The 14,435-nt window shown below is 42.2% G+C and overlaps 1 protein-coding gene across 1 annotated transcript in view; it reads left to right on the forward strand.

Moving 5' to 3' along the window:
- Window positions 1-10,092, forward strand: part of LOC130609773 (vesicle-associated membrane protein 2-like) — a 42,085-nt gene extending 31,993 nt beyond the window's left edge. Inside the window, exons 2-5 of the mRNA XM_057429077.1 lie at window positions 3,798-3,897; window positions 6,144-6,302; window positions 7,770-7,821; window positions 9,945-10,092. Of these exons, the coding sequence (XP_057285060.1) occupies window positions 3,798-3,897; window positions 6,144-6,302; window positions 7,770-7,821; window positions 9,945-9,961 (328 nt within the window). The 3' untranslated portion in view covers window positions 9,962-10,092. The remainder of the gene's footprint in view (window positions 1-3,797; window positions 3,898-6,143; window positions 6,303-7,769; window positions 7,822-9,944) is intronic.
- Window positions 10,093-14,435: the final 4,343 nt, after the last annotated feature.

Genomic DNA, 14,435 nt, shown 5'->3' on the forward strand with positions numbered 1-14,435 from the left:
AAATTTTTTTTCAATAATTCTGATAAATTATAAACTGAGATAGCACAGTTCAGAGGCAATAATAGAATGATGTAAATGTGCTAGACTTTCGTTCTAGCATTTTTGCACTAAGATATCCCAGGAAACAGTGGTGTTTTCCAGGGATGTAGGCCTTCAGTTCCCTTCTTTACTAGAAAACTCAGGTTCAAAGACAAACTCTTAACAGATGCCTTGTGTGACTAGAGCTACATTAGCTCACTGAGGTACTGCCTTCTGCTGCCGACAGACGGGATGCTTTCGACAGAGCTCAAACACTTGTAGGGCTGAGCTAGAAGCATGGAGACCCCTCTGTTTTGATCTAAAGTGCCTTAGGAAGTTGGGAGAAGCGGTGATGCAGGTGTCTCTGTGCTTATTTTGTCTATTTTGGATATTACATGCTATCTCATGACAAGAGAGGGCTCATTCCTTGTTGACCTGCAACAGCTGCTGGTGGCATTAAAGTCACATGCTTAAGGCCTGACTTCCTAGAACTGGTGCTGGCCCCTCTGCAGCATGTCCTGAATCTCCTCTGGTGAGCACTCTTTATTGCTCTGACCCCCAAGGCTGTGAGCAAGGCAACTGCTAGTTGCTGTGTAAGGAGAGCACAACTCCAGAGACAAAAGTAGCTCTGCACTGCAGTCAGCACCCAGCTCTGGTTTCTCTTCTATTAGATTTTATGTAATTAATTCAGATGGGTATGTTAATCACAAGCTTGCTGTGCCTTAGCATTAAGGCAGCCATTTCTTTTTGGCAGTTACAGTAACTCCTGTTGGGTGGTCAGGGCAGCTGTACAAACACAGTTTTCCAATCCATTCCTCCATTACACAGGGAGCAGAGAAGCCCCAGGAAAAGCAGCTGAAACCAAATTAGGTGGCAGCAAGGATACCAAAGGTCAACCAACTGGAAAGTACCTACTTTGTGCCAAATCAGTTTAAGGACAGCTTGGGAGGTGCAAAACATAAAGGATTAAAATTACTGGGCAGGGAAGGGGTATGGCAGAGCACTGAACTTTTATCATGCAGCTGTGACCAAGAATACCACTGCACTTACAAGCTATGCTTACGAGCGAAAACACTAGTGCCAGGGAAAAACACTTCTCACGTGCTTCCCTTCTGTAGTCTGGGATGCTAACAGCACATTGTTCAAGAAGGGAGCTCTGTTAACATTTGTAGTAGCGAACAGTGTGACACAATGTTTTCATAGGAAAAAAATCTGCTGTGTTGGAGGGAAAAAGCCTATTTACTACAAATAAATTTTACAATTTCAGTTTTAGCTCTGCTGTTGCACCAAGAACTCCCTTTGAATTTGTTAATGCTCCAGGGGCATCTTGTTTAGCATTATTTGAGTCTGATATATATTATAGTCAGATTTTGATCCTTTGTGAAAACAGTGTAAACTCAGAAAAAAAATCCTGTTGGGATCCTGGCCCATGGCCCTTCAATGGGGTAATTCCATTGCAGGTGGCAGCAGCATCTGGTCTTTTATGTTTTTAACAGGGGCTGTGAGGTCCTCAAAGGATGAGCAATTTGTGTACAGCTCAGGTTTTTTTATTTCAGCTGAAGCTTGATAATGACATTCTTACCTATAGTTAAAAAAGAAGTGTAAGATCCAGCACTGCTCTGTGTCTGCAGACAGCTGCTCCATCACAAACCCTCAGCATGCCTGCCAACACCAGCAAGCTGGGCGGTGTGATTGACACGCTCGAGGGAAGGGATGGTACCCAGAGGGACCTGGACAGGCTGGAGAGGTGGGACTGTGCAAACCTCATGAAGTTCAACAAGGCCCAGTGCAAGGTCCTGCACATGGGTTGGGGCAATCCCAAGCACAAACACAGGCTGAGGGAGACTGGATGGAGAGCAGCTCTGAGGAGAAGGACTTGGTGATGAGAAGCTCACCATGGCCCAGCAATGTGTGCTTGAGCCCAGAAACCACCCGTGTGCTGGGCTGCATCCCCCAAGGGTGAGCAGCAGGTCAAGGAAGGGGATTCCCCCCTTCTGCTGTGCTCTGGTGAGACCCCCCAGTCCTCATACACCACTGGGGCAACAGCACAAGAGGGACATGGAGCTGTTGGAGCGAGGCCAGAGGAGGCCAAGGAGACGCTGCGAGGGCTGGAGCAGCTCTGCTATGGAGACGGGATGAGAGAACTGGGCTGGTTCAGCCTGGAGAAGACAAGGGTCCTGAATGGGGAGACCTTAGAGCAGCTCCAGTGCCTAAAGGGGCTACAGGAAACCTGGAGAGGGGCTTTGGACAAGGGCCTGTAGTGACAGGACAAGGGGGAATGGCTTTAAACTGACAGAGGGGAGATTGAGATTAGACATTAGGCAGAAATTCTTCCCTGTGAGGGTGCTGAGGCACTGGCACAGGGTGCCCAGAGAAGCTGTGGCTGCCCCATCCCTGGCAGCGTTCAAGGCCAGGTTGGACACAGGGGCTTGGAGCAACCTGCTCTAGTGGAAGGTGTCCCTGCCTGTGGCAGAGGGTTCGAACTGGATGAGCTTTAAGGTCCCTTCCAGCACAAACCGTTCTGTATTACTGGGAGTCCATGAGGGTCTGCATTATCTGTAGAGATCTTGGCCCACAGGTGATACTGCCAAACTGAATTTTGTAGTTTAAGGTACCTTTGTGGAACTAACTTTAGTGCCCCATAGTGCTTTGATAGTGTATTAATGAGGCCATAATCCCAGCAGCATTAATCAGACCCCAGGATGTCAAAGGGAACGATTCACGGAGAAACGCTGTGTTCATTCAGTCTGTCACTTTGGCTTTGGTAATGCATGAGTGGGATTTGTGATACTTTTCAGTTCACATGCTTAGGGATTTCCTTTGCAGCTTCAGGAAGGGGTTTATTTCTCTGCAGGAAATAGTGATAGGGGTCTCTTAAAAGGAAAAGTAAGGTTGCACAGGTTAAAGTGTGGGTGTGAAGAATGACTGGCTAAGATTGAAGGACCCTGTTCTGGCTGCAGGGTGAGTTGTCTGTACAAGCTCATGCACTGAGACAGACTGGATCTGTTGCTGGATTTTAAGGGATTTTTGCTTTGCCTTTTGTTTAAGAGCAGGCTGGGGAAAGCCAGTGTTGATGCTTAAGGAAAGGGCTGATGTGGGTGGAGTTGATCAGGGCTCTGTTCACAGTATTGCTGCAAATATTCATCCAGGGTCCATGGCAGATGTTTGAGCCTGGTCAGCTGCTCTGGTAGGGCATTTTGGTGACCACAGGTGGGGTGGTTAAACATTGGCTGGATGCCTGAGGTGACTACCCCCTGCTGCGTGCAGTTCTCACCCCCACTTCTCCATTTCTTTCTCCTCTCCTTTTGTTCATCTTTTACCCGGTTAGCTTCCAGCCAAACACCAAGGAGCAGGGGAGTGCATCACTCCAAACACTGAGGAGGAAGGCAGGGTCACAGCCCTGGCCCCTGTAGATCAATACAAAATACCCAAAGGAGAGTCTGTTCCTTTAGTGGGACATAAGCTCTGCCCTGCTAGTCAGGCCTGTGATCAGTTTGGCCATTGGCCTCATTTAGGGTAGATAACCTGGAATGCTTGATGTTTAAAAGGCAGCATGGGAGGGGAAGTGTTTGATGTGGTCCTATCAAAAAACAGTGTGAAAAATAATTGCAGCATGGGAGGGAATGGGACACTAGGAATGGAAATGTCTCACTAGTGGGCTGTGAGACAATGGAAAACTCCTTTTAAGAGACAGGTACTCCTGACTTGTTCCAGAAAAGGGATAGTAAACAAGTGAAGATGGTTTCAGTCACTTTTTATGTTCTCTGCTTTTGACCTAGGTCTGCTCCAGCTCCTACCCAAGGTCCCACCAGTGCTGGGGCTGGAGGGCCACCTCCTGCTACCAAACGGCTGCAGCAGACGCAAGCCCAGGTGGATGAAGTAAGTGGTTCCAGGTGATATTTTGCTCACTATAAAGGTGCTGATGTGGGTTTGGTTTGTGTGTGTCTGTTTTTTTCTGTAAGATACTTTTCCTCCCTAGCGATCCAGTAATTCCTGCTCATTTGAAGGGAGTGAATCTAGGAAATAAGATTATATGGCATTTATGAGGAGGCAGACTGCACAAGAGATATTCCGCATATGAACATCCTTGTACCGGTAACACTCCTGCAGAATAAACATGGGCATTGTGCCAATTCAGAAATTCATCCCAGTCGGTCAGGTTAGAAGGAGAAGTAATAGTGGAACCAGCTCTTTTAACATGTTCCTGAATTCCTGGAGGTTAGACGCTAATCTCGCAGACTGTTTCACAGGGACAGACCATCGGTTTCTCATGGATAGATTCAACCCATGAGAATTGTACAGTTGAAGATGCTGTCACGTGTGGGTTTCTTTGGGGATAAATTGTGATAATTAATCAACTGGTTTATGGCACCTGTCTGGTCTGTTAAACTTTGACCTTCCAATGAGATCTTTCCCGGTTTTCTTTCGTGTCGTGTAGGCAGAAAACCTGTAGGTGGCACCACACACCACAACACTACACCCCTGCGGCTGCTCTGCTCCGGGCGATGTCGCGCGTAAGCACTTCAGACCCAAACCAGAAACTCCACAGGGGGATCAGGGCATCGATTAACAGAAAATCTTTGGTCTTCGTAAAATGACTGCCATTTTTAATGTTATCTCAACGCTGATATAGTATTTCAACTATATCCATGTTGGGTTTTCCCCTCTGATTCCTCCAGGCATCCTAAATGTTATTTTCTAAGGCCCAGATCTTGGCTTTAGTCTAGACAAACATCTGTTTCTGTAAAATAAATGCAGTCTCATCTGGAGAAGTGCTCATTGCAGCCAGGTTAAAATCAATAAATAGTTCTGGGCGTAAAAAAAAAAAAAAAAAAAAGACAGGATGAGTAGGAAATGTTACAGTATTTTGTTTCAGCATTTTCAAGTAGTTTGAATTTTTCACTATGAAACATAGTACCAAGACAACATTCAGCTCAATACTAGCTAAGAAATGAAAACAAAAGTGTCTTTCATTTGATATGAAATTAAGTGCTTGGAAAGTTTTGATTTGGACAAGTAAGAAAGAAAATTTGTGTTGACCAAAACATTTGATTTTGTTCTAGGTTTGGTAGACGAGTGAAACAAATGTTTTGAGGCTTGGAACAGCATTTAACCCTGTGCCAGTCCTTTCAAAGATTCTTTCACTACCAGCTTCATCTCACTGTGTTTAAATCATGTATTTTTTTTTAATAACTCTGGGGTTTTGCATGTAATAGTTAAATTACATTAAGTACAAACCACATGGACTTCCTTATTATAGAGTGTGAGAAGTAAGAGCCCAGCAATTGTATTCGCTGCTACAATAAGAGGACACTGCTTTACTAAGTCTGGTATACTGTCTAACGTTTACATTGGGGATGAATTTGTAAAGGAATGCTACTTAGAGTTATTGCCTTGCTAGAAAGAGACTTTTTGATCCAACATATAAGATATATGCACGAAAAGGCCTTACCTATTGTGTACTGGCTGCACACACATTTCTGCTGAGGCTGTGAAATGAGGAGGCATGAGCTCCCTCCTACACTTCAGGCTGAATTTTCTCAGGTAATATTTTCTCCTCCTCCACTTTGAAGCAGGACTTCAAATTATGGCTGGGAAGTCATCTTGTCTGAGAAAGAACTGCAGAATGAGTAAATCCTTTGGTCAGGAAATGCATACAGTTCCCTGCACAATGGCCTTTATCTAGCCAATTTCTCTAGCTCAGGTAAGGAAGTTATATTGAAAGTATAGAGAGAATAATGGCTTGGTCTTAGTGATGACAATTTGGATGTCAACCAAATCATAGTATAGCGGTCTCCACCAATTTTCTGTATTTATAGTGAAGTGGCTGGTTGTAGGCTAAAAGAAATCTAAAGTTCTAGTGAAACTCATTACAGTATTTCATAATGTCCCCTTATTTTTTTACCTTTAAAAGCATCTGAGCACAGTCTAGCTGTGTTTATTTTGTTCTCACTGTGTCTGTTTCCATAGGTATGGTTTTTGAGGCACTGTCCAGGTAACTGCCATCACATGCCATAATGGCAAATGGCTGGTTTCAGTATGTTATGTGACATTACAGAGTGTGAACATATGGGTGACCCTCAGCTTTCCTGTGTGTAATGTAACATGAGGCTGTGTCATTGCAGGTGGTAGACATCATGAGAATGAACGTGGACAAGGTGCTAGAAAGAGACCAGATGCTATCAGAGCTTGACAACCGAGCAGATGCATTGCAAGCAGGTGCCTCACAGTTTGAAACCAGTGCAGCCAAACTGAAGAGAAAATACTGGTGGAAAAATTGCAAGGTAAGGAATAGAAAATCTTGTTAAAAATCACTTAATGGCATACATTTCTTCCACTTGCATTTAATGGCCTCTGCTTGCAGGATGGCATCTCTAAGTGGTCTCTTCCTGTACATGGCAGAAAGAGATGCCTTGCCCTTTAGGTTCTAGGTTAATAAGTCAAGCAACTTTGATCTTTACCAGAACTTATTATTTCAATAATTCTGCAGTCTATACAATGTTAGATACAAATTCTGATGTTTCAGTCAGTGCCTGCAGATAGGGATGGGAGAACAGTCTATGTTAATTCATCTCAGCTTTCTGTGTGAACTGCAAAACCTGAATAGATACAGTGAATTCTGGTGTAGGAGAAAAGAAGCCTTTTTCCTTCTGGCAGGATCATCAGCCTCTTGATCTTTCTTCAAGATGGTAAACTACAAAAAAATTAGTTATTTTCACAGAGTGCTGTGAGAATTGAGGAAATGAGAGCCCCTTTTGAAAAGGGACAGCTTAGAATAGAGCAGGACTTTAATCAACTAGCTGCCTCCTCTGCAAAGTCTCATCTTTCCCACTAGCAGAGGGAACTTCACTCTCCTTTGATTTTTCAGACCTCAGGAGTTGTGTTTTCTAGACCTGGAAACTTCAGCTCCTTTTACTCATATAAGACCCCATATTCTTGCTTCTTTCTACTTCTGTACCACCAACATGAATGCTAGGCCAAAAGTTCACCTTCATTTTCATTTCTCTTCAATACCAACTTTGCTGCTGACCATTCATGTCCACTCAGATAAAACCACCTGTTCCCAAAGGAGAATCCCACAGGTATCCCTCACCAACCTGTTGCCTGCTTTGTCTCTTCAACCCACAGTGCTATGAAAGGTAAAGCAAGATAAAGTATTCTGGGTTAACTACATGCACAAACATGCCAGAAATAAGTGGCTGTAGGCTAGAAATTCAGCTGATCAGTTCCTCTGGGCTTCTTCTAGCTGTTGCCCAGTTGCTTTGTCTCACAGTGCAGGAAGCAGGGCTTGTGGGAGCTACAGATTTTGAGTTAGGTTCACCCATGCTGACTGCAGTCACCACAGTGACCTACACTACACTAGATTTTCAAAGGTACCTTCATTTTCCCTTTGTCATTGTCCTTTCCTGCTTTACCTTGACAAACAGAATCCCCTTGTCCTTCCCCTGGCTCTGAAATCACCTCTGGAGTTCTTTGACTTCAGAGGTTTACTTTTGAAATGGACAAGGTTGGTCACTGCATCTTAGCTGATGGACAAGCTTGGACAAGAGGCTATGTCTGTTGCTGGTGGTCATCTCTTCCTGAAATATACCCTAAATCTGGGGCCTGAACAATTCTGTTCCAGCAAGTCTTTGCAAGAATTAAAAGTGCAAGGAATGACCCACTAAGTAAAAGCAAAAACCTGAGGGGTTAATGTTTTTCATGTGAAAACCTGACTTTCTCTCTTTTTTCTTGCAACTTTCTTTTTATAGATGATGATCATCCTTGGTGTAGTATGCGCAGTCATTCTCATTATAATTATAAGTGAGTAGTTCATTTCTCTTTTGTTTATGATCTCAATAGCTCTGTGACATGTGAAGTGCTGATTTATTTTAAAAAGACAGAAAAAATTGATATAAAATATTTAAAGTGATTGATTTGTCAAATTCCCCTGTAGTGCCATGTTGTTATAGTGAGAATTACTGCAAACTCTCTAGGCAACATATGGGTGGAATTTCTTGACAATTAATATATTTTACATCAGCACATTACATAACTTTCCCTAGGATTAAAGACTGTCCCTTTTAAAATGGTAATACAACTTTTTATGCAGTTTCAGATATCTTCCTTTCAATCGGTGCCACAGTCCTGGTGTTTTCTAGTGAGAACAGTAATGCTTAAGTTACCTCATGCCTATAAAAAGAGGGTGAAGGCCCAAGGGCAAATGGGCATCTGATGAATTCCTTTTGAAGTGTGCAGGTGGAATTTGAGATGTTGGTGCCTCTGAAAATGCCTTTGCACCTTGAATACCTAAATATTGCTAAAAGACGGCACAAAGTCTTACTGATTTCTTGTCTTGAAAGACCATCTCATTCCACGTGTTGGTTATAGGAAAAATAACATATGAATGAATAATAGCAGTCGTGCTGGTTGGGACCCAGGGATCTTGTAATGACAGGAACTGAACATTTTCTTTATGTAACCTCTGTGTTAGCAACAGCTGTTATGTGACATAACTATAATATGGCATTAACTCCTAAAAGGAAGATTTCTTGAGTTAGACAATCCAGCTAGTAGCAACCCAGAAGAGATTCACCAGGAGGCTAAATTGTGGATGTGAATTAATTCCCCGCTCTCAGATTACATGCCTTGTAGTCAGCATGTTTCCATTTTCCTCTTTTTCTTCTATAAAGAAGGCTTACAGAATCACCTGTAAATATGACTAAAAGGATCGAGGTACATGTGGCAGTTTATTAGTCTTATGAATGCTGGCACCAGAGTGACCCAGAATAATTCTAGGGTTTCGTAACACTGATACAGCAAGAATGGGAAATGGCTAGATATTAATTAACTATATTAACTGGGTACTCAAGGCAGCTGGCTTCAAGGGAAAGATGGGCCTTTGTTCTGCAGTCTAGTGCAGCAGCCTGGGAAGACAGATGTGCAGCTATTGAACTGACTGCTGTGTACATACGCATCATTGAGCATTATGCGTATCTTAACAAGAAAGTGAAAAGCAAACAAGATAGCTCAGAATTTCTCTTTAGAAGTTAAGACAGAAATTATATATCAATAATAACATTGTCTCCTTCTTAGTTTTAAAAGTTGGATGCCTGTCCTGGGAAGCTTAGAAACAGACAGAGCAGGATTGACATGGGTTAGGTTGGGTTCAGATTATTTAACTTGAGTGTCATCAGGATATCAAAACTTAAGTGCCACATCATCACACCCAGGTCATGGCTCACCATAGTGACATCTAGTGCAAGTTTAGTGAGATTTAAATGCATTTGGATCTTAAATTATTTTTTCAGTCTTTTCTATTCTTTTCAGATCCTTCTGTAGTGGTGCCTAAAGGTTGCAGCTTCAGGAAGGACTCTGTGTATTGAACTCAATGATGTATTTATTTACAGTATCTCTCAAGCATATGTTTCAATCCTGTTGACATAAAGCATCCAAGTGCTGTCCCAGACAAGGCTTGCATGGCTTCTCCAGTCACTGATTGGAATGAGAACAAGACTATACCTTCTAGGGGTGGCTAGAATAATAAATTGGGTAGTTCCTCACAGCAGCAAGCTACCATGGGTGGTGAAATGGCCCAAGCCAGGCTTCCTACCATCCTGGTAGTGGAGCCCTTAAAAACCAGGCTAGCTCCCTGCTGAAGGAAAACATGTTGGACTGTAGGTATTGCTGGAGCTGTCATCACCCTCAGTCCTTGTTTGAGCTGCAGTCTCTCATGCTTTCCACTCCAGTGCCACCTTCGAATTCCTTTTGTCACAGGAGTATCCCTATTCCAGCTAGGAAGGCATACTATGTACTTATGGCAAAGATGTGCTAAAGGTGTTTGCCATTCTGTGACAGCACACTCTTCTGTGAAATAAAGCACAACAGTAACTCTGTAATAACTACTGGTTTATGTCTTTTTTTTTCCCTTCTGCTTCCTTTCCCAGTTTATTTCTCCACTTGAAAAAGCAGAGAAGGAAGACTTGGCACAACTTTGTTCATATCAACCAACGATATCAGTATTTCTTTGTTGAAATCCGCTTTTTAATACCCGGTGTCTTGGGATTTTTGCTCGTAATAACCCATAAGCATTCAGTGTGGTGTGTTTTGGAATTCTGTTGTTTCCACAAGAAACTGTACCAGCTAAATACTGCCAAGTAGTTCCATACACTGTCTTATCACTGTGTCTTAAAATGTGTACGCACTGACCTTCAGAAACTGTAGTATATGAAAAAGCATCCTAAACATCTCAGAATCAGGGAATGCAGCTATGGGGAAGCTCCTGCTTAAAGGGACACTGTCAGGTGAATTGGACCCAAACCTGACGTTACAGCAAATGTTAGGGCCAAAATTCTCAGTCTGAGCACCTAAAGTTGGATGGCAAAGCCCACAGTCAGATGTAACTTTTTGAGGTAGCATCTGCTACGGGAGTGGTACCTACAAGTTTTCATGTAAGACATCTTATTTCAACTTAGCCAACCAAACCACAGGTTTTTGAGATTAATTTTATGATCCAAGTCTAAAAACATTGCTTGCAGAAAATAAATAGTACTGGATGATCATCCTTTATGGATTTAAATATTTTCCTAATGGGGTGTTCTGTGCAGCCAGGTTGCCCTCAATATGAAAGCCAGAAGGAAAATTGTACGACACCCAAGAAAGCATTAGCTAGCACAATCTTGAAAAAGCCAAGTGAAATGCAAAAAATGGAGGTAGAGGCATCATAAATAATCAAGATAAAGACTCGTGCTAAAAAGTGAAGGTGCTGTTTGCCAGACTTCATGGGACTCTTGAACGCCAGTTCCCAACAATTACAGCCCTAACTGTAGGGCTGAGCAGCTTTTGGTGATGTCTGTGGCTTCCCAGCACAATGGTAGGAGGCAGAAATGGTCCCCACTGTGAGGACCATGCAAAAATCAGGAAGGAGAAGGTATGATTAAATAGAGAGAACAGTAGAGAGAGGCCAAGAAAGGGAAGGGTGCCTAGGAAAGTTTTCCTGGTGAAGAGGAAGGCAGAGAAACACTGTTCAAAAATGGTGTTAATAGGCTTTTAAAAAAACTAATTTAATTTGTATGTGTGTGTGTATAGTTCGTAAGCTGTAGTATTGTCTTTGTAAAGTGCTCAGCTAAGCTGTTTTTCGTACTCAGTTTAAACTAACATTTGATGTAATTAAGAGAAATGACATAATGAGAGAAGGTTCTTGTATGCTATCGTAGGGTTTCTCCGAAATGTTCAATTCCTTGTTTTTTACTTTTTTAAATTCTGAATAGTTTAATCATAATTAACCAAACTAAAAATGAATTATGAAATTTTGAGCCAGGAAACTCTGAAAGAGTCTATTTAGTATAAATAGTGATAATAGTAGTGAAAATATTCCCACTGTGGAACATCTCTCTTGACATAGTCTTAGACTAAGAAGTCAGAGACCCAGAGCGGTTCTTTGCATACAAATTGTGCTGAAGTAGAATTTTGCTGAGAGAATAAGCAAGAATAAGTTGAAAGGTTCAGGGAGCACTTTTCCCCCTATATATTTATTGCTTCATATTCACATGTGCAATTTCATATCATTAAGTAGTAAGTGGCCAGAGGCTTAGTGAATCTTAACTTTCAAAGTTACTAATGTGCTACTGGACTCCCTGTTCACTTGAGTCCTTCAGCTGAGTGAGTACATACACAATTCTAAAATCCTGAATTCCACACAGAAAACTCCACTGTCACGAAAGGCTTGGCTCCATGAGGTGCCACAGCTGAATGCTATCTCTAATTGCATCTTTGCTAGCAAAGAAATTAGCCATCCAACTTCAGGCCCCTTTTGGCTAGCTGACAGGAAAGAATTATCTCCTAAGAGTGAGACCCTGCCGCTGATACCCATGTTGAGCATGGCTTGATCCTCACAGGGGTTTTCTATGGGACTGCTGAAAGGACTCATGAGATGAAGATAGCTTTCACTGGAGATGGTACAATCAATAAGGTTATATGCTGATATAGGTCCTTAACACAGTGCCTTCTCCCATGAGTCTGAACTGACTGCTTAACTGCTACGGCTGCAGATACGCATCAAAAAGTTTGAATCCTCTAGCTGCAAAGATGTAAAGTTTCCAAATGAAACAGCTATAAGGATGCAAAGCTTACATCCTGCTAACCTATCTCAAGTAAGTTAATAATCAAAATGGGAGCTTTAGGGAAGAGTGGAGAAGAAAAACTGCTGGTTGTGGAATGTGTAATTATTTTCCCTCAAAACAGTAACTAATGGTGATGACTGCTATATGTTGGTGAGAATTTGCAAGGAAGAGTGTAGTCAAGAAACCTAGCCTTCAGTGAGTTGTAAAAGGTTGTTCCTCTGTGTGCTAATGAAGTATGCTAAATTAATGTGTTTTAACTCTTCAGTTGTTTGTATATTGTGTATTTGTGAATGCTCAGTGTTTGCTAGTTGTGCTGTGCTGGTCGGTTGCAATTGGGTAAGATGAGCCACATACCATTTCCAATTCGCCCAGGAAGAATGAACAAGTATGTCCTTCCCTGATGCACAGATCCAAAATTGAACTGCTCCTGCAGAGAGTTAGCTCTTTTGCAAGGAGAACATGGTAATATAGGACTGTTCAGGGTCATAGATTGTGCAACACCATCACATATATGTAGACTTGAACAGAGCACAATCTATATAAACACAGTCGGAGATCTTATTTGTGTTGAAGCCAGGATTGATCGCTTTGCTCTCACTGCATCTACATTTAAAATGTCCATGCAGTTACTACTGCCTACTTGTAATAGTAAATTTCCCATGAAAATATGAACTTGTTCTTTTTTTGTGAGCACTGACTAGAATTTAAATCACTGGGTAGAATTTCAATTACTACTCCTCAGCACTATCTCCTGCAGAGACTTTTACCTTGGACTGATAAAAAGGCACCAAAGGACTTCCTTTTACCCACTCCCCAGCAAACCCTCAGGGGACTGCGAGGTCGACTGCTTTCTGACTGCCATCATGGGTACTGGGCTGAAGACTTCTCTGACTGGAAGCAGGGACTTGCTAGCTTTAGCCAGCATTAGACGTTGTTTGTGACTTGCATATTCTACCTTTATAAGCACTTCCTCTTCCTGGGATTTCTAGGCTACAGCTGTACAGCTAGGATGCCATTCAGAAACAGCACAGCTGAAATGAAATGGTTAGGAGCTGGTCTGTGCTTGTACCACAGCTGCTGTTTGGCTTGCCAATGAGTGCTTCTGAGGTTGAAGAAGTGTTATTTGCATCCACTATCCACTGACTAGTAAGGTCCTGCTCTGGCACAACACCTTCTTCTTTCTAATTTAGATAAAGTTGCAATATCCTAAATGTGGCTTCAAGCCTAAAAACATTGGTACACAGAACTTGCGTGGAAGCCCGAACAGGGCACTTGACCTGATTTTTCTCTTGACAACATTATGTAATGGCACAGTCAATCCAACATAGTCCAACATAATCCAATATTATTAGAAGGAGGAGGGGAGAATCTCATAAAGATTATGAATGTAACCTAGGATCTGTAAGACAAGAAGTGGTTTAGAAATGTAGTCAGATAGATTATTTAAAGCTGGCACTTGAATTCTATTGGAACCTGCATGAGATTAGCCAGAACAGATTTAGGCAAATAAAATACTTGGCTTTTTTCTTTTAAAACAGTGATCTGCAATAAGTGATTTAAACAGTTAAAATGATAGAAGAACAGGACAACATTAACTGTGCAAGGAATTAACCAGAACAGCTACAATCTACTATGTTTTGTCTGGGTAGCAAGACCTTTTGAAATTCTGTTTCTATGTCTTATTTCTGTCACTGCTCTCAATAGGGCTTCACAAAACTTTAAACTTAAGAACAGCTGAGCCATTCTTGTCTGAATACAGTGGATTTTACTTCTTAAGAGAAAGTTTATAAGTTGACATCTGTGTTAGAGCATACCTGTTAAATGGTTGTATCTGCTTCTCAGAAAAGCATCTACCATGGGAGACTCAAACTTCAGGAAATTCCAGAAGCTCGGATGTTACTCAGCTCTTTTTCACGCTTTTACAGAGTGAGGTTTTTCTGTTTTCTATGGGAGGTTATCCACCCAGAGAGAAGTATCTATAATCTGTCACTTTTTTTGTGACAGTGCCTTGATCACACATGTTGGTGCTAGACCCTTGCAAAGAAACTAGAGAGCGTTTGAGTGTGATCCAGAATTTAGATATCGACCCTGCTCCTCCTGCCCTTTGAACAGGGAAGAGGGCTAAACAAGTAGCCATATAAGGCACTGGGCTTGCACCCAATGTGCACACTGCGTGTTGGAGAAAGGCCTCGAAGAGACCAAAATCTCTTTTGTCAGGATTTGTGTCCTGACCTGAACTTTGAACCCACAACAGATCATAACCTTTGGGCCTGATGTGTAGTCAGAAGAGTGAGATGTTCTTCCAGACAGTTCTTC

Source organism: Pezoporus wallicus, unplaced genomic scaffold (assembly GCF_028554395.1).
Source record: "Pezoporus wallicus isolate ANWC-B61680 ecotype Strahan unplaced genomic scaffold, APGP_CSIRO_Pwel_v1 contig_593, whole genome shotgun sequence".
Taxonomy (NCBI): domain Eukaryota; kingdom Metazoa; phylum Chordata; class Aves; order Psittaciformes; family Psittacidae; genus Pezoporus; species Pezoporus wallicus.